At 40.8% G+C, this 20,737-nt stretch overlaps 2 protein-coding genes across 2 annotated transcripts; one reads left to right on the top strand and one right to left on the bottom strand.

The window, feature by feature from the left end:
• Positions 1–1,890: 1,890 nt before the first annotated feature.
• On the bottom strand, positions 1,891–7,640 carry Tlr11 (toll-like receptor 11). The gene is made up of 2 exons (NM_205819.3): positions 7,529–7,640; positions 1,891–4,985 (listed from the first exon to the last, which is right to left on the bottom strand). The coding sequence occupies exons 1-2, from the start codon at positions 7,536–7,538 to the stop codon at positions 2,200–2,202; spliced, it is 2,796 nt and encodes a 931-aa protein (NP_991388.2). The 5' UTR covers positions 7,539–7,640; the 3' UTR covers positions 1,891–2,199.
• An 11,473-nt stretch (positions 7,641–19,113) lies between these two features.
• Positions 19,114–20,178, top strand: Olfr735 (olfactory receptor 735). The gene has a single exon (NM_001011754.2). It carries the CDS (start codon positions 19,114–19,116, stop codon positions 20,176–20,178), a length of 1,065 nt encoding a protein of 354 aa, NP_001011754.1.
• Positions 20,179–20,737: the final 559 nt, after the last annotated feature.

The raw sequence follows: 20,737 nt of genomic DNA, 5'->3' as shown, positions 1-20,737 counted from the left end.
GAATCTCAAATGGCCAAGACGCATTAAAAGAAATGTTCAATGTCCTTAGCCATTGGGGATATGCAAATCAAAACAACTTTGAGATTCTATCTTACACCTGTCAGAATGGATAAGATTAAAAACTCAAGTGACATCACATGGGGCTGTATCTGATTCAGACTCTGTTGCCTGCCTTTGTATCCTTTTCCACTAGCTGGTCTGTGTTGTCTAGCCTCAGTGGGAGAAGATGCACTTAGTCCTATGTGACTTGATTTGCTGGGGGTGAAAGGGTGGGGGGTGGGAGTATACCACATGGGATTCCCCCTTCTCTGATGAGAAGAGGAGGGGGAAATGAGGGAAAGGAGATGGGAGGATGGGACTGGGATAGAGGAGGGAAGGGGGACTGTGATTGGGATGTAAATTCAATAAATAAATAAATAAATAAATAAATAAATAAATAAATAAATAAATAAAAACCATTTAATGCAGATACAGCTTACCATTGGGACTGAGCATGGGGATCCCTATGGAGGAATTAGGGGAAGGAATGAAGAAGCTGAAGGGGATGGAAGCCCCATAGGAAGAACAAGAGTATCAAGTAACCTATTAACTAACCAGACCCTTCAGAGCTCCTGGGGACCAAAGAACATACATGTAGCATACCTATGTAGCAGAGGACTGCCTTGTTTGACCTCAGTGAGAGGGGATGCACTTAGTCCTGTGGAGGGTTGATAACCCAGATAAGGGGGATGCTAGTGAGGTGAGGTGGGACTGTGTGGGTGAGGTGGGAGTGGGGGGAGCACCTTCTTAGAGGCAAAGGGGATAGCAGATAGGGTTGGGGTTCTTGTGGAGGGGTCTGGGAAGGGGGATAACATTTAAAATGTAAATAAAATAATAAAAAGAAAAAGAAACATCGATTCTAAAAGAATAAAATATAACAGCCTTATTTATTTATTTATTTATTTATTTATTTATTTATTTATTTATTTATTTATTTATTTATTGTGAATGTATAGACCTGCATGTCATGGTGTGCATGTGGAGGTCAGAAAACAGCTTGTAAAAGTTGATTCTCTTATTCTATCAGATATGTCCCAGGGATTGAACTCATGCTATTAGGCTTGTTGGCAAATTCCTTTACTTGCAAAGCTATCTCTTTGATCTAAAGTGTTTTTTTATTTTTGAAAGATAATTTATTGTTATCATAAAATGATACGTGCTTATTAAAACCTAGCAGAAAAGTATAAAGAAGTTTTAATAGATTATAGAGCTATTCTAGGTCCCTTGATAATTTGCATTTCTTGTGTTCCTTTTCTTTATATATATATTTTTTTCAAATATGGATGTATATGCCATTTGTCAACAGTTTCATTTAATATTCTGCTAATAATACGTTAAATCTTTTTTCATAGTACTGAATAACCCTGAGACTAGACCATCTTATTTATGTAATAACATCTGGTCACATTCATGCCTGAAACCTGGGACTTATTTTGTGAATGACATTCCATTTTTGTCATTGTACTTCTATTTGGAATTTATAGTTGTAGCAAAATGTCTTTGAATCTGTGAGAAGAAAGTGAGAGTACCCACCTTTGCCATTTGTTTGAAGCTGAAACATAATAAAAATTTATAGCAGAAGAAGTAAAGTGAGATTCAAAACTAATAATATGTGATCTGAGCTAGGAATCTAAGTCCTGTGCAGATTTCAATTCCCCTTGAATAATACACTTTAAAACAACAGATTTGACTCATGTAATCCTCTAAGTGTGAGAAACTTGAGTTAGAGGAACTGACTATTGGACACTGGATGAACTGAAAATACCATTTCAACTCAAATGACTCATCGATTCTCTACCTATTCTGGAATTGCACAACATTTTACCAAACAAGTGAATATTTTGCACATAATAGAGGCAGAATGTATTTACTTTTGAAAAACTTTGGAAAAACATACACAGGATTGCACAAACCACTTTGTATGCATGTCTTGTGTGGTGAGCAGTATCTCGTGCTGGAACACACTAACAGGTAACAGAATTGTTTTCTGAATGAATTTTTCCCTTCCTGGATTAATATTTTTCAGTGTTTTAAAAGACTTCCCTCCCAGTGGAATTTAATATATCATTTTGCCCCCTTGGTGAGCCCATGCTTTAGTGATGAGAGCACATTCCCTCTGCTGCTGAAAGGATCTTCTGCACAACAGCATTCCTGCAGTCCTTAATCTCTTTCTTGTCCAGCTTTGCTGAGCCGTCTCTTCAGTTGCTCACAGAAAGAGTTCCACTCCACTTTCCCTTGGGACAAATCAAAATAGTCCTCCTTCTGGAGCCAACGGGATAGGCGATGGTAACTATGGAGCCTCTGCCTATCAAGGGGCTCCAGAAACAACAGCAGGAGATGAGTGGTCCCAGGCCTGGCTACCAAGTGGTAAGTGGCCAGTCGTAACTCTAGATTGCACCAGGGACTTGCTAAGGCCTGTCCTGTGAGCACACAGAGGGTGGCTCTGCTTTTGCCCATGCTGGCAATCATGGATTCCATCCTGTCATTTCCAATCCCAAAGTCCCTGGCAGGCAGGCACAACCTCAAGCCTTCACCTTCAGGAGGGGCTTTCTCCAGAACTGGAACCAGTTCTTCCAGCACCCAAGCTTGATCCTCCTCACAATAGGATATAAAGACATCATAGTTGAATTGGCCTCTGAGTCTATGTCCACATAATTTCCACCAACAAGTATGAAAGAGTGTCCAGAGGTGATGAAGCCAGGACCATTTAGGACAGCTAATCAGAGGAAGGATAATCAACAGAAGCAGCAGAATGAAACTGGTGAGAAAGCCCCAAAACTCAGTACCGTGTGGACAATTAGTAGCAAGGAAAGAGAATAGTAGAGTTTTGGAGTAGTCTGAGGCATTAGCTATGCAAATGGATTTTTCCAGCCCATAAACAAATGTGTTTGGGGCCCGTGTAGCCCAAGACTCCAGCCAGGAAGCTTCACACTGGCAAGTAAAGGTGACATCAGAGAAGTAAACGTACTGAGGCATCTGAGGAATAAACTCCTGGAGGTTGCTGTTCATCTCCAGCGCCCTTTCAGAGTTGAAGAGCAGCAGTTTGAGGTCCTGCAAGCTCTTAAAGCTGGACACAGAGAGGTTCCTGAGATTCAGGTGGCTCAATGCCAGTACCTGTAACTGAGGTACCTCCTTCAATAGCATCTCTAGCTTCATAGTACTTGACTCATAGAAAAAGTTAAGGTACCCCAGCTCTAGCACACGTAGCCTGGGCATCCCAAATAGATAGAGGTCTACTGCATAGCTGTTTTCACACCAGATAAAGAAGTGCTCCAGAAGAGGAAGCTGTTGTGGGAAGAATCTCTGAAGTTGACTGGTTGAGAAGATGAAGCTGTAGCCACGCAAGGTGAGGCGACGCAGGGAGGGAAAATGAATTGTGATGTTGTCTGGTTTTAGTAATAGAATGGAAGTCTCTAAGGTAAGGTTCTCCAAGAATAAGAATGGCTGTCCACTGTGAATCATAAACTGAATACATGATTCTGCTTGTATTTCTAAGCTAAGGAGTGTTGGGGGCCAGGGAGGATATATGTCCAGTATTGGATAAGAACCCAGTTGTAAATGCCTTAGCATCTTGGGACCCTGAAGTTGTATGCCTAAGATATATTCTAAGTAGGTGCCCAGAAGGTTCAAGGTAGTCAGAGCAGGAAGATGAGAGAGCCAGCCTGGTTTGAGTACTTTAATTTGATTCCAACTTAAGTCTAGTGTCCTCAGCTGCCTCAGTCCCTGCAGGCTTTCATTGGATAAACTAGAGATGTTATTGCCACTCAACCAGAGCTCCTGGAGCTGTGACAAAAGGGATAAAGCCCCATGGGGTACATCACAGAGTTGATTATAGGATAGATCTAGCACTTTTAAGTTTGTGCTAAAGAGTCCTTCTGGAAGCTCCAAGATTGGGCCAAGCTTATTCATAGATAGGTTGAGCTTCTGAAGCTGGGGTAGAGTATGTAGAAACCTGGTAGGAAGTGTTTGCAGATGGTTATCATGAAGGCTAAGGAATTCCAGGGCTTTATAACCTGGGATTTCTCCATTTTCCAAGATGTTTTGGATTTGGTTTTTCCCAAGGTCAAGTGCACGAAGCTCAGAGTAGCCAGTCAAACTTGCAGGCACTTTTTCTATTCCTGTTCCCACAAGGGAGAGGAAATGCAAGTGGAGCAGTCCTGAGTCTGTGAGATCAAGTGCTTTTAGTGGGGTACCATCCAATATTAGGGAATGGAGTGTGAGGCCATACAAGTCTCTGACACCTGCCTGTTTCAGCTGAAGGTTGTAAGATAAATCCAGCGTCTCTAAAAAGGGTGCCCCTGGTTTGATATTGGGTGTAGAGGAGGTACTCAGCAGAAGGTCTGGGAAGAGCCTTTGAAGGTCCTGAAACTTTGTTAGACAGCTATTCCTCAGAGTTAGATGCCTAAGACTAGTTGGCAAGTAGATGCTTTGGCTATAAGTCAGGCAATATCCTTGAAAGGAAAGACTACTAAGGGATCTAAGAGACTCAAAACAATTTGGAGAGAGGAACAAACTTAGGCAACAGGGAGCATGATGATCAAAAAAAAGGTATTGTAGCTGGTCCAGTCCTTGAAAAGTCCTAGATGTGACACTGGTTGTACGCAATTGCAGCCTTAGAAGCTGTAGGGAGTGGAAGCGAATAAAGGCCTTAGCTGGCAGAGTAGGAACCATGCCCTGGAGGCAGAGTACCTCTGTATTTCTGGGCACTCTTTTTAGGGTCTGATTTAAGTTTTTAACATTAGAGCAAGATGCCAAAAGGTGCAGTCCTGGGGCCGAGGTACAGAATGGGATGTAGTAGGAAAGGTTAGGAAATAACAAACTGTCTGCTATGATGCAATCAGGGATGGTCCATGCCCAGCCAGTCAAGGTAAGGCTCACCAGAGTCAATAGTATCAGAATGAGGAGAACAGAGCAGAACTGATGTCTTTCCATCCTTGGCATCGATTCTAGAAAAAGAGAGGGAATAGAATGTGGTAACAACTTATAGTGATGAGCAATCCCAGCCTGGGCCTTCTAATATACTTAACATCCCTGAGATTTAGAGACATATTGGGAAATATCCCTTTAATCAAGAAATTAGTGACACTTTTACCAAGCAGAGAGTCAAATCGTGGCCACTGATGTGTGACTCCAGCAGGTAGGAAACCAGAGGAAACAGAATCACAGGGCTACAGGAAGCCCAGAGAAGCCTGTGATGCTCCAATCTCCCTCTTAGGGATAACTGGCTCAGGCTACTGAGTTTATTGGAGGAAGCCATCATCCAAAACTGCTACATCCACTCCAGTAGTGACTTGCTTGGCAGGCCTAAAAACCTGGAAGCCGTTCTGATGCAAAGAGTTTCAAGGAAACTCAGCCTCCTGAAACCTTGGCATTCCCATAGCTAGATTGCCACAGATTTGTCCCTGCAATATTGTGGAGGGTCTTGCAGGCTTTTTTACAGTATTTTACTGGATAAGAGATAGAAATCTCAGGGTGAGCTTAGCAAAGTATACTTAGAATCTTCATTACAGCCAGGTATAGCAGACTACATTGCATATTAGATGCAAGTTGGTGAATTCTTCTGACAAATGGAGATTCCCCACAGATACTTAAAAGAACAGCCAAGTTATCGTCATATGCAAGAATTTATCAAGGCCTAGGAAATAGGGGGGTTGTGGGTATTGCATTATTCATGAAAAGGTCTTCTAGAGCAGAACCCCCTGGTGCTAGCATTCACAAGGCTCAAAGGAGTAGCACAAATTGTGACTAGGGTGTGAAATCCTTACCTGTCATTAGCTGACCCTAAGCAGAGCTGTTCTATCTTAACTGTAAATATTACCTTGTTCCTGTAAGTTCCCTTGAAGTCATTCCTTTGTTTTGTGTTAGGTAACTTCAATGTACTTTGCCTACTGTGACATCCTACCCCTTTGTTTTCTGTATTATATAAGACTGGTGTTCACTTTGTGACAATACACTCAGATGCAACCCATTCTCTCCTGTCATATTTGTTTGTCATTCACCGACTCCTTCGCCTACTTGCCACCAGAGACCCAAAAAAAAGGGATAGTCTGCACCACAAAACAAGGTGGAAAACTGATTTGCTCATTAGAGAGTACACTGGAAAAGGGAACCATGTTACTGACACACTTATATCTGAGAAAAATTCTTAGCCATGTGACAATGGTGGGCTGTTGTCCTTCTTTACTAAGGAGGCTAAATTACTTGTCTTAGTCAAAGAAGCAGAAAGTGAGTGCCAGATGTGAAACTATAGTCAGTATTTTTTCTACTAGGATAAATGGTCTGATTTAAACATTCAGAACTAAGGAAATATTTCAGCTAGATTTTAGAATTGAGTTTAGGGAGACAATATTAAAAAATAATTCAGGTAAAATATTCAAAGGAAATAAAGAAAGTAGGCTAATAAAATACAAAGGAAATAATGTCTTGATACCTTTGAGCCTAGAGCCTAGCACTAGGGGTGTAGGGTGGTGGTGATGGTGAGTTGACTATGTTCTCATTATTTGTGTCTTTTCTCTCATGGGGAGAGGCCTCTGAATGACCATTGTTAAATTAGTGGTCATGAAAGTCCCTGAAAGGTTTGGAAGAGACAGGAGAGTAGTCTGTTGTTCTGGGGATTACAGGAACCAGTTAGTCACAAGTGAAGGGCACTGTCCTATTAAGTAGCTCTGCCCTTGTGCAGAGGATTAGCACAGAGTGCCATGGACTCCTCTACTTTCCTTTGTAACCAAGGAACTGTTTCTCCTGGGTGATAACACATTGACTCTGGAGGCATGTAAGGATATTGTGTCCGAGGGCCTCTGTCTGTCCCTGTCTATCTCTGTCTGTCTCTGTGTCTGTTTTTCTCCTTCCTGAGCCTCAGATTTCATTGAACTTCAGAGGAGCCAGAGAACAGTCTGAGACTTCATCTTCTAAATGGCATGGCCTCATTGAATATGCTCTTTGAGATCTTATCCCATCTTTCTACAGCAAAGGGAGGTATCTTTTTTCTTTTCTTTTCTTTCCTTTCCTTTCCTTATCTTTTCTTTTTTTCTTTTCTTCCTTCTTTCCTTCCTTTCTTTTGAGCCTTGAAGTGTCAAATAGTGTACCATGGTTATTTAAGCTTTCTTTTTCTTTTTAGTTTATCTAGGATGAATTCAGGGACTGGAATAGATCTCAGATCAGGAAGACACAGTGACTTTGGTACTAAGAGCCTGGCACTATAGAAGTATGGATATGATAGCAACTTCTGTCTCAAGTTATCAGGTTTAATATTATACCTCTGACAGACATACATAGATTGTCCAAGAACTACTATGTTTCCCGTGATCACCTAAATTGTAGCAACCCTTAGTCCAACTGTCCAGAGATTCTTCCTGGCCACCACTGGCCCTGATCTTTGGCTTTCTCTCAATAGAGGGAGATGCTTAGTTGTTTCCCTTTTTCCCTGCTTGTGTCACTAATGCTTATCTGCCTTATTCAGAAAATCCTGTATTAGGACAACATTTCTTACCTTTGAGCATGGGGTGGTGGAGACAGATTCAGGTTCTCAGGAGGTGTTTTCTTTCATCTCCCGTAGTTAAAGAAGAAAACCTTCCTCTTCCCTCCACAATGGTGGCTGCTCTGCTGCACAGAAATATGTTATTGGTGATAGGTGGGGAGCTCTAGGGAAGAGAGAGTGCTTAGTTAATTTTAGAAAAAGTGGGGAATGACTTCTCCTTGGACAGTCTCTTTTTCTTTCAGTTTCATGACTTCCTCTTTCCTAGTACACTCCATACGTTTCAGTTCTCACATTTTGTATCACATCCTCCCAACATCTGAAAAAGCAGTCTTCATTTTGCTGGGCCATTCTGTCTCTTAAAGTAAGAGAGGCTCATGCTTTCTGCCATTTCTACCCTTCCTTTGTCTTCAGACTACTGTTACTAGAGGGATCTCAGGTGTCCTGCGATGTGATGCTCAGATCCTTCTTTGGTCAAACAATGAATAGAACTAGACATGGAGTTGTAGGAGTGAAGATGGTAGTGAAAGCACAGAATCCATTGCACAGGAGATGTTGGCTCCAGCAAGCATGCAGCCCCAAATCTGGTGAGGTTCCACATAGTTTATTAACAAAAGGCAATGAAGAGTTTTCTGAAGGGGTAGGTCTTTATTTGGCTACTAGAGGTAATTTATTTGTTGGAGGGAGCTTGTATAATCCTTATGGCAATCAAGGGCAGTTCAAATGATCACTTTCGATGGTTGCTGGGATTCAGTTTGTCATGTAAGCCTGAGTCTATGTTCTTGTTTCACTACTAGTCCCGTGTGCGTGCATGTGTGATCACATGGATGCATGTGTGCAGGCATCTGTATGGGGACCAGAGGACAAAATGAGTGTTGACACCTTGTTGGTATCATGGGCTTTTTACCTTGTTTTTAAACAGAATCTCTGTTTTGTGTTGCACATACCACGGCAGTAGGCCCAAGAGCTTCCAGGAATTCCCTTATCTTTGTCCTAATTTCCCTATAGATTATAGATGTTTGTTCTGTATCTTTCCTTTTATTTGAGTTCTGTAGATTTGTACTTTGTTCCTCATACTTGTGTGGCAAATGTGTTTACCCACCAAATCAATTCTCCAGCCTCCTGTCATGTCTAGTCTTGATATCAGGTATTACAAAAGCAGGACCATTTTCCAATCCAATTACCTTGTGAACTCTGAACCTCTGGAAATTTTCTACTAATATCTTATTAGCTACCATGGTAGCTGTTTCCTGCGTGGCAGGGAAAGCCTCAGTCCATCCAGAGAAAGTGTTTACAAACACTAGAAGGTATTTGTAACCATATTTTTCTGGCTTAACTTCTGTAAAATTGACCTCCCAATATACTCCAGGCCATTCTCTCCTAGGTCTTTTGCCCTGTTTACGCTTGGCCACATAAGCATTCACTTGCTAGCATACCTTAAACTATCCTACTATTTCTCTGGCCCAAAATCTGAGGTCCATTATATATACTTTAGATCCTTTAACTGCTTGGAGAAACCTTTTTTATTGGATATTTTCTTCATTTACATTTCAAATGCTATCCTGAAAGTCCCCTATACCTCCCCTCCCCTGCCCCCGCGCCCTGCTCCCCAACCCACATGCTCCTGCCTCCTGGCCCTGGCATTCCATTGTACTGGAACATATAATCTTCTCAAGACTAAGGGCCTCTTCTCCCAATGATGACTAACTGGGCCATCTTCTGCTACATATGCAGCTAGAGACATGAGTTCTGGGGGAGCAATCGGTCAGTGCGTTCAGCTGTTAACTGAAAGGTTGGTGGTTGGAGAAACTTTTATTTAATTTTTTTTATTTATTAGAGAATCTCTTTTTTATTATATATTTTCTTTTTATACATTTCAAAGTGAGTATGGCCTAGTAAGTCTTTTCCTTGCTTTCTGGGTTTTCCTTCTTGTGTGCACTACTGCCCTTCCTTCTATAGGTAGTAGTTGGTAGGGTGGCTAGCAATCCGAGTCCTTTCTTCTTTACTGTATTCTATGTGAGGCCATCCCTTAGTCTAGTACCATTCCCCAGTGGGTGTCTCTTATAAGTCCTGCATAGCCACTTCTTGAGCCACTTGATCTGCCTGGTTATTGCCTTGGACCACTGAGTCTCTTTCCATCTGATTTCCTGGGCAATGAACTCACAGTTGCTGGCTTCATCAGGACATACAAGAGATCCAAGATTTCCTGTTTGTTTTTAATTTCTTTTCCCTCTGATATGAGCAGTCTCTCTTGGTATATAGCCCTGTGGGTGTGGGCTGTGGCAAACATATACTTGTTATTCATGTAGGTGTTAATTGTCTTGCTGGCCCCAAGTTTCAAGGCAATTAGCTCCAATTTCTGTGCTGACAATTAGGGGGAGGGGGGTAGAAGTTCCACTCAGATGACATTTGTGCTGTCCACCACAGAAGCACCCACTCACCTCTGACTTGCATGGAGAAACCTGCTCCTCTCATGAATTGTTGGATATCATCCTAGGTAGGCTGATGAGTAATCATCCCCTTGGAGTTATCTGAAGGGGTGGAGGTGGTGTGTGTTGTTGGGCCTTCCAGTTTTACAAATCCGCCAAAGAGAAGGGCCAGTATTGCGTAGCCTGATTGCCCTTTTCTAGAGGCCCATATACCCTCAGTGGGAGAGCCACCATGGTATCAAGGGAAATGGCTCTCAGACTTTGGGTCTCCATGGTGGGATGAGGAAGTTTGGGGTCTACTCCCTCTCCTTTCTCTGGTAAAGGGAGGTACAATGGTCCCATATGAGCTAAGGATCCCGGAACTGGTGCTGGTGCCAGCAGGACCATAGGGACAAAGGTAGGAGGATACGGAGGAGGAGAGTCTTGGGGCAACAGGTCCGCTGTTGAAGGGTCTTGGGGGATTGACTTCTCTGATCCAGATCCCTCCTCCTGTGCTTCCTTCTTCCTGATGGACAAAACCTGTGAGGTGGGTCTTGGGGAAAGAAAGACTTTTATCCATGAAAAGGGAGAGGGGGAATCCTCCACTAGATTCTTCCAGGTAATTATATAGGGCACTTGGTTTGAGTGTCTGAGGGCTCTTGGCCTAAAGACTCTTTCCTCTACTGCTTTGATCACCTGAAAGTTGAAGATCCCTATGGGTGGCCACCCTTCTCTGAAGGTGGGCTATTCGGAGAAGCAGAGAGTGACTAACTTTGCCTTCTTTATTACTACTGACAAGTTTTCTCCTCCAGTAGTTAACTAGGATGTTTATTGGGGTAGATTCAGTCTGTCCAATGTTTAAAAATGTTCTCAGTCCAAGTCCAAGAACAGAACAAGATAACTAACACCAACAAGCACAGAGAAAAACAATCAACACACAGACAGCTTGCCCCTGCCATAGGTGGGTGTCCAAGTCTAAGAACACAGAGAAAGATAATCAAGACACAGCCCTGTCCATGGGCACAGTTATAGACAGTTTGCCCCATCCATGGACACAGAAACCAGGTTATAGCAAGACTTGGCTCCTCTTGATACTATCTTTCTGATTCCAAAAGGAGCAGAGTCCTCTTGATTCCTCCCGGAGGGCCTGAAGCATCCTCCAGACATCCTGTGGTCAAGATGTTAAGGCACGTTTGCCAACCGCACTTGACTGCACCAGATACCTTAGGCTCTCTGAGCCCCTGATGCTTGCAAGAAAACCAAAAGTTCAAACAGACTTAAAGACTCAGACTTTGACAAACAGCAAAACAGACAAGAACCATGGAATCTGCTTGAGCCATTCCTCTGATTCACCACTCTCGCTCTCTGGTGTCTCCACAGGGGGTCAATTCTAGGCCAATACACCAAATATAAGATTCTGATGATTTGCATTTCCTGATGATTAAGGATGTTAAATATTTTTTCAGGTGCTTCTCAAGCTCACACCAGTCAGAATGGCTAGGATAAAAAATTCAGGTGACAGCAGATGCTAGCGAGGATGTGGAGAAAGAGAAACATTCCTCCATTGCTGGTGGGATTGCAAGCTGGTACAACCACTCTGGAAATCAGTTTGGGGGTTCCTCAGAAAATTGTACATAGTGCTACCGGAAGATCCAGCAATACCTCTCCTGGGCATATATCCAGAAGATGTTTCAACTGGTAATAAGAACACATGTACCACTATGTTCATAGCAGCCTTGTTTATAATAGCCAGAAGCTGAAAGAACCCAGACGTCCCTCAACAAAAGAATGAATACAGAAAATGTGGTACATTTACACAATGGAGTACTACTCAGCTATTAAAAACAATGAATTTATGAAATTCTTAGGCAAATGGATGTATCTGGAGGATATCACCCTGAGTGAGGTAATCCAATCACAAAAGAACACGCAAGATATGCACTCACTGATAAGTGGATATTGGCCCAGAAATTTAGAATACCCAAGATACAATTTGCAAAACACATGAAACTCAAGAAGAAGGAAGACCAACGTGTGTAATTTGTTCCTTCTTAGAATGGGGAACAAAATACCCATGGATGAAATTACAGAGACAAAGTTCGATGCAGAGCTTGAAGGAAGGACCATCCAGAGATTGTCCCATTTGGGGATCCACCCCATAAAAAAACTACCAAACCCAGAGACTAGGCAGATGTCAACAAAATCCTGCTGACAGGAGCCTGATATAGCTGTCTCCTGTGAGGCTCTGCCAGTGCCTGGCAAATACAGAAGTAGATGCTCACAGACATCCATTGAATACACCACAAGGTCCCCAATAAAGGAGCCAGAGAAGTACCAGGGAGCTGAAGGGGACTGAAGCCCCATAGAAGGAACATCAATATGAACTAACCAGTACCCTCAGAGCTCCTTGGAACTATACTACCAATCAAAGAAAACACATGGTGGAACTTGTGGCTCTAGATATATATGTATCAGGGGATGGCCTAATTGGTCATTAATGGGAGGAGAGGCCTTTGGTCCTGTGATGGCTCTATGCCCCAGTATAGGGGAATGCCAGGACCAGGAATGGGAGTGTGTGGATTGGGGAACAGGGGGTGGGGGGAGGGGATAGGGGAGTTTCGGAGGGGAAACTAAGAAAGGGGATAACATTTGAAATGTAAATAACGAAAATATCTGATAAACAAAGAAAAAAATGTTATAAAAGAAAAAAAAAATAGAACATGGAGTATGGCTGGTAATGAGACCCATAGCTGGAAAACAGGACTGAAATGTCAAAAAAACAAAACAAAACAAAACAAAACAAAACAAAACAAAACAAAACAAAACAAAACAAAACAAAACAAAACAAAACAAAACCTGAGGAGCCTTACCTACTAGGAATCCTCTGAGTGAGCCATGGGCAGCCAGGAATTGGTGCAAAAGCAAGAGGAATATATTGTTTCAGCATGTTGGGGTCACTCTGCACCTGAAGGAGAGGTGGCGACCCCTGGTGGCCCATTCAGCAAGTTTTTATACAGTTTCCAGGGGCAGAACACAGCATCAACAACTAGGCACAATATGATTGGCAGAAGAGTGTGCCCTTTAAACTGATTGGTTATTAGGGAATGAGGCAGCAGGGGCTTCTCATATCTGCGGGTCAGCCTCGCCCCTCCAGAGGGGAGTGTTGCCTATGGACTCCAAGACTGGAGGGGAGGGGTGCCTACATGCTACATCAACCTCTCCCTTCTGGGAAGGAATTTTCCAACAGTCTTTAGTTAGCTGCCCTCTTCAGAAGTAGAATATTTGCAGGCTGCTTATATTTTTCTTATTTTTTCTATATATGGTAGAAAAAGAGCCAAAATTACATTGTTTTTCATGGTATTAATTAAATTCTACTTAAAATATTTTAAAGTTTTCATTCTTCTTATTATATTTTGATTCTTTAAGATAATATATATCTATATCTATCTATCTATCTATCTATCTATCTATCTATATACATATATATATATATTCATCAGTCTTCTATATGGCATTCACAGTCAGATTAAAAGTGTTTAATATTCCTTAATTTGAGAATTATATATTTTCTTATCAAATATATATATATGTGTGTGTATATATATATATATATATTAGTAAAGGAAACTATCAATATGAAAGTATGGTGACTTGGGAGGCATTGAAAGGAGGGTATTTAAGAACGGCTGGGAGGAGGAATGGTAAGGGAAAGTGATGCAGTTCTATTTTAACAAATAATGTAAATACAGGGGTAGGAGTAAATAGCCCATAATGACTGAAAATATTATACCTTGAGGAAAGAAATTTATAAAAATTGTCAGTCACTAAGAATTGCAGTTGTAATGATATGATAGTATATATAAGTGACCCCCAACATTCCACCAGAGAACTTCTAAACCTAATAAACAGCTTCAATGCAGTAGCTGGATATAAAATTAACTCAAGCAAATCAATGGCCTTTCTCTACCCAAAGGATAAATGGACTGAGAAAGAAATTAGGGAAACAATACCATTCACAATAGTTACAAATAATATAAAATACCTTGGTGTGACTCTAACTAAGGAAGTGAAAGATCTGTATGATAAGAACTTCAAATCTCTGAAGAAAGAAAATGAAGATCTCAGAAGATGGAAAGATCTCCCCTGGTCATGGATTGGCAGGATTAATATAGTAAAAATGGCTATCCTGCCAAAAGCAATCTACATATTCAATGCAATATCCATCAAAACTCCAATTCAATTCTTCACTGAGTTAGAAAGGTCAAATTGCAAATTCATCTAGAATAACAAAAAACCTAGAATAGCAAAAACTATTCTCAACAATAAAAGAACTTCTGGTGGAATCACCATGCCTGACATTAAGCTGTAATACAGATAATTGTGATAAAAACCGCATGGTACTGGTACAGTGACAGACAGGTAGATCAGTGGAATAGAATTGAAGACCCAGAAATGCATTCACACACCTATGGTTACTTGATCCATCAAGTGGAAAAAAGCATTATCAACAAATGGTGCTGTTACAACTGGCTGTTATCATGTAGAAGAATGCGAATTGATTCATTCTTATCTCCTTGTACAAAGCTCAAGTTTAAGTGGATTAAAGACCTCCACATAAAACCAGAGACACTGAAATTAATAGAGGAGAAAGTGGGGAAAAGCCTCAAAGATATGGGCACAGGGGAAAAATTCCTAAACAGAACAGCAATGGCTTGTGCTGTAAGATCAAGAATGACAAATGGGACCTCATAAAATTGCAAAGCTTCTGTAAGTCAAAAGACACCATCAATAAGACAAAAAGGCCAGCAACAGACTGGGAAAGGATTTTTACCAGTTCTAAATCTGATAGGGTACTAATATCCAATATATACAAAGAGTTCAAGAAGCTGGACTCCAGAAATTCAAATAACCCCATTAAAAAATGGGGCTCAGAGCTAAACAAAGAATTCTCACCTGAGGAATACCAAATGGCTGAGAAGCACCTGAAAAAATGTTCAACATCCTTAATCATCAGGGAAATGAAAATCAAAACAACCTTAAGATTCCACCTCACACTAGTCAGAATGGCTAAGAGCAAAACTTCATGTGGCAGCAGATGCTGGCAAGGATGTGGAGAAAGAGGAACACTTCTCCATTGCTGGTGGGGTTGCAAGCTTGTACAACCACTCTGGAAGTCAGTCTGGTGGTTCCTCAGAAAACTGGACATAGTACTACTGGAAGATCCAGCAATATCTCTCCTGGGCATATACCCAGAACATGTTCCAATTGGTAATAAGGACACATGCTCCACTGTGTTCATAGCAGCCTTATTTATAGTAGCTAGAAGCTGGAAAGAACCCAGATGCCCCTCAAGAGAGGAATGGATACAGAAAATGTGGTACATTTATACAATGAAGTACTACTCAGCTATTAAAAACAACGAATGTATGAAATTCTTGGACAAATGGATGTATCTGTAGGATATCATCCTTAGTGAGGTAACCCAATCACAAAAGACTTCATTAGAAATGCACTCACTGATAAGTGGATATTAGCCTAGAAACTTAGAATACCCAAGATACAATTTGCAAAACACAAGAAAATCAAGAAGAGGGAAGAACAATGGGTGGATACTTTATTCCTCCATAGAATAGGGAATAAAATACCCATGAAAGGAGTTACTGAGGAGTTACAAATTTTGGAGCCAAGATGAAAGGATGGACTACCCAGAGACTATCCCACCCAGGGATTTATCCCATAATCAACCACCAAACCCAGACACTATTGCATATGCCAGCAAGATTTTGCTGAAGGGACTCTGGTATAGCTGTCTCATATGAGGCTGTGCCAGTGCCTGGCAAATACAGAAGTGGCTGCTCACAGTCATCTATAAGATGGAACACAGGGCCCCCAATGGAGAAGCTAGAGAAAGCACCCAAGGAGCTGAAGGGGTCTGCAACCCTATAGGTGGAACAACAATATGAACTAACCAGTACCCCCTGGAGCCCATGTCTCTAGCTCTTCTCATTTGTAGGAGAAGATAGCCTAGTTGGCCATCACTGAGAAGAGAGTCCCCTTGGTATTACAAACTTTATATGCCCCAGTACAGGGGATGCAAGGGCCAAGAAGTAGGAGTGGGTGTGTAGGGGAGCAGGGCAGGGGGAGGGTATAGGGAACTTTCAGGATAGCATTTGAAACATAAATAAAGAAAATATCTAATAAAAACGTAAAAAATTATTTAAAAAATTGCAGCTGTATTTTCTATCTTAGTACTTAAATATGTAACCTGAGCTGAGCCCTCTGAAGGGGCACTCAGATAGGCATCAAGCTCCATAGCATTGTGAATTATGTGTTTCTGCTACAGTTTCCAGGGGACTGTGTTGATACTTCGCCTTCTATCACCTTAGGAAAATGTTGAGTTAAAACCACACAGGCTCTTCATTCAGGCAGAGAGTGAAACAGAGAAACTAGTTGATAGGTAACGTTCTAAATTAATTAATCCAAAGTGAGTTTTAAAAATTTGGCTGGCCTATGTCTCAGGCCTGAGTGTTTGGGAGCGTACAGATCTCAGGTCAGCTCTCTAGCAATAAATGATATGCAGTTAACTCAAACAACAGCAGCCCAGGGAATCTCAGGGCTCATTAGGCTTAACAGTAGTGTAATGACCATAAGAATCTCATATAGAACCAGAGCCCTAGGGACAGGGGATGTCTAATCTACACAGCCACTGTTTAATTAGAGATTGGCTTATAAGGAAGTGGTTAAGATGCAGTTTTGGCAGCTGGAATGTCCATCTGAAGATTACTTTTTCTTAGTCCTAGATTGGGGGAACATAGGTGCAATGAACAGCAAGATACCACATTATTTTCATCACATTTCAAGCACGTTGTTGCCCATAAGCAATGATGTAAGTTCACATACATGTTTATCAAACTATACCCACTCCTCTAGTCTCATTTCTGTTTTTGATGGTCTTAAAATGCATTTTCCATTTTAGTCTCTATACTCTGGTATTTATCATTTTAATCTAAGAGAACAATTTGCAGGGTCCATGGCGTCCAGAAGAGGGTGTTGGATCCTGTGGAGCTAGAGTTACAGCAGCATGTAGGTTCTGGGAGTTAAATGTTGGTCCTCTAGAAGAGAGGTCAGTGCTCTTAACTGTTGAAACATCTCTTCAGCTCTTAGATCTCTGTTTAGGAAGATAGGTCAGAGACAAGCTGCCCAATGCTTAGTAAGTACCCGGACCATTTGAAGAGCTTTTTGTTGTTGTTCTCTTTCCTTTATGGAGTGAGATTCTTCCCCAATCACACATTTACTCTTAAAAGTTTTCATTCTATGATGTATTTTGTGAACTGAACATATTTGCTAACTTGTGAAAATTCTCGTTATTCCCAGGGAATGTAGCATGAAATGACTGATAGGCTGAAATGGAACAATGAAGCTGAAATCTTTATTTTTATTCACCTGCTTGGTCCTGTAACATTTAGGAAAAAAGTTTGAAATAACATTTACTTTTAACTTGCACACAGAGCACGGAAACCATGCATATTAATGGGGCAGCATGATGCTTTGGTATCTGTGCGCAGTGTGTAATGTAGAGCAGACTAATACTATTTTCTGCAACAATTATTTTTTTTAGGATGAAAATGGCCAATATTCCTTCAAGCCTTATGAGGTAGATGGAGCATTTTGTTGTTGAACACCAGAACCTTTTAAATCTGATTATAACCAGGTACTCAGCAATTAAATTTACATTTCCTCATCCTACTCACATGTCTCCACCGACCTCTGACAGTTTCCTTTTGTTTCAAATTGAATGAGATAAATCTTTTTGATTCCACATGTGAGTAAAATCAGGACCATTTGTCTTTTCTTGCCTGGATTATTGCACTTCTGGAATTTTCTCCAATTCTGTCTATCTTGTTACAAACTTCACAATTTCATCTTATTTTAAACACTATTGCTTTGTGTATCTGTCTTCCTTATCCATTTATCAATTGATCGGGTGTTAGATTGCTTTTACTCTCTGATTCTTATTAATGATGCTGCAGTGAACCTGGGAGAACAGAGACCTCTTCACATCCTCATTTCATTTCTTTTAGGTACAAACCCACTAAAGGGTTTTATACCTTTATAGTAAAGGAGAATTTCAGAATCATTCTGTTCCTCATCATGGCTCTGTCCCTTTTCATTCTTGGAGAGATAAAATATATTATAATGGAAGATAATCTTATTGCTAACCATTCTTTCAATCAAAGAGGATAGTATAGTTTGTATCCTGAATAAAACACTCATAGTCTCGTTTCCTTTCTGTGATTAGAGATTATCAGAAACATAGACACTAACAGACAGTTTTAGAAAACATGCTGATTATTATTAAATATTGAAAGTAGTCTAGACATTGTTGGCATTATGTTTTATATTATCTGAAGTCCATGTATGCCTTGAACAAGCAAGAGCAAAAAATCTGTGAAATCCAAAACTTAGTGTTTATGTTAATGATAACTCAACTAACTGATAATAACTCAAATAATCAAATACTTACAACAGATGTTATTTTATTTTTAAGTATAAAATTTGATAGCATTCTTAGTCAAAATGTTATTATCTAAATATGAGCAGCATTGAAATTCCCTAATAATACTTCAAAGAAGTATATCATTAACTCAGGCTTAAAATACCTTGTAATCATATGGGTTTTTAACACATTTACACATTCTTATTTAATCTATCACTGTGGATTAATTTTAATTTTACCTACTTTAATACAAGGTCATCTCTCTGTTGAGATATACTTTTGAAATATAATGTACTGTTATACATTACATCCTTCCTATAAGGATCAAACCTCACAGGAAATTCTTCAGTATAACATTTAAATTACATCCTTTTAATTTATTTTGTTTTTGAATGTGAGTAAATTAGGGGAAATGAATAAATATGGCACAGCACATGTGTAGAGGTCAGAAAAATTTGAAGGAGTTCTTTCCTTCCACCATGTGGGTTAAATTCTGAGATTGAACTCAGGTCATTGGGCTTGCAGCAACCATTTCACCAACCCATCAATATGATAGTGAGTATGTGTGTGGGTTTGTGTGTGTGTGTGTGTGTGTGTGTGTGTGTGTATGGGCGGGTAACTACTCTTTTGTAGAACATAGCAGTTCATTATTAACCTTTGCTTTTCAGTTTTATATTATTAAACTTCTGCTATGCATGGTACACGCAGACAAGCAAGAAGTACTTTCTCATAATTTTTCATTTTTGTTTAATTTAACCTACTTAGTCCAGTTTAATTTTTCTTCCACTAGGTCGCTTGATACTCTTGGCTTGGAGAAAAACAAAAACAGCTCTGATGTGTCACGATTTGTGCTTCTGGGCCTGTCGTCTTCCTGGGAGCTCCAGTTGTTTCTCTTCTTCACATTTTTGTTGATTTACCTGGTTATTGTCCTGGGAAATCTTTTGATAGTGATGGTCGTCCAGGCTGATGCTCACCTGTTCCAGTCACCCATGTACTATTTTCTAAGCCATCTGTCTTTCATTGACCTTTGCCTGAGCTGTGTGGCTGTACCCAAAATGCTAGGAGATTTCCTACAGAAGGAGAAGACAATATCTTTTTCAGGATGCCTGGCCCAGGTATTCTTTCTTCACTTTCTTGGAGCCAGTGAGATGTTCCTGTTGACTGTTATGGCCTATGATAGGTATGTTGCCATATGCAACCCTTTGCACTACCTGACGGTCATGAATAACCACCTACGACTTCGGTTGGTGTTTGGCTGCTGGTGTGGAGGTTTCATTCACTCTATCACACAGGTCATGATTGTCATTCAGCTGCCTTTTTGTGGTCCCAATGAACTGGACAACTTCTACTGTGATGTCCCCCAGGTTGTCAAGCTGGCCTGCATGGACACTTACTTGGTTGAGGTGCTGATGGTCTCTAACAGTGGCATACTGTCTCTTGTCTGCTTCTTGGTCCTGCTCTTCTCCTATGCTCTCATCTTGATTACTCTGAGAACTCACCTCCACCGGGGCCAGAGCAAGGCACTGTCCACCTGTGCTTCTCACTTGACGGTGGTCAGCCTGATCTTTGTACCCTGTGTATTCATTTACTTGAGGCCTTTCTGTACCTTCTCTGTGGATAAAGTAGTCTCTGTGTTTTACACAGTGATCACACCTATGCTGAACCCCCTCATCTATACACTCAGAAATGCAGACATGAAGCAAGCCATAGAAAAGCTGAGAAAGAAGCAAGTGGCATCCCACTGCTTTGCTAAAGGATGATGATAGAGAATGTCAAAGTGTGTTAAAGTTATCTTTTCAAAAGAGTATGCTTTCTTGAAAGAAATGTTCTTACTTTAATCCATGCATATGTGAAAGCCACTTTAGAGACTTGGTATCAAAGAGAAGACGGCATAAAATTATAAAACAGTGCATGCAATAGTAGTTGTGGGACATAGTTGGCTTTCTTGGGTGTTAACATGAGATTGTTACTCAGGAGCATTTACTGGCTGACAAAGGATGTGCATTAATTTCATGACAGGGTCAGAGAATACCTAGAAAGATTAATTCTCTACACTTCTGTCTCCAGCATGTTTTCATTTCATTAATTTATCTTATTACTTTGCTTTATTCAAGTGGCAAAAGATATGATGTCCCTTTGTGTCTTCCCCGATAACAGTTCCTGCTGTGAGGACACACCTGCTGCTGATATTTTTGTAGTCTCTTTTGAAGAAGTGCTAGCTCCTTTTCTCCACTCTCCAGCAAAGCCTGAAAACCTTAAAATCCCACTGCACAGTGCTCAAAGGGAATTATTTTTTCACACTGCCAAATTTTAAAAGCA

This window comes from Mus musculus, chromosome 14 (assembly GCF_000001635.26).
Source record: "Mus musculus strain C57BL/6J chromosome 14, GRCm38.p6 C57BL/6J".
In the NCBI taxonomy this organism is placed as follows: domain Eukaryota; kingdom Metazoa; phylum Chordata; class Mammalia; order Rodentia; family Muridae; genus Mus; species Mus musculus.
The sequence above is the reverse complement of the archived record's forward strand: the minus strand, read 5'-3'. Positions and strand labels throughout refer to the sequence as shown.

Bases quoted from the DNA above. Each gene is read 5' to 3' on its own strand.
- Olfr735 (NM_001011754.2), top strand. From the start codon at position 19,114: ATGGTACACGCAGACAAGCAAGAAGTACTTTCTCATAATTTTTCATTT.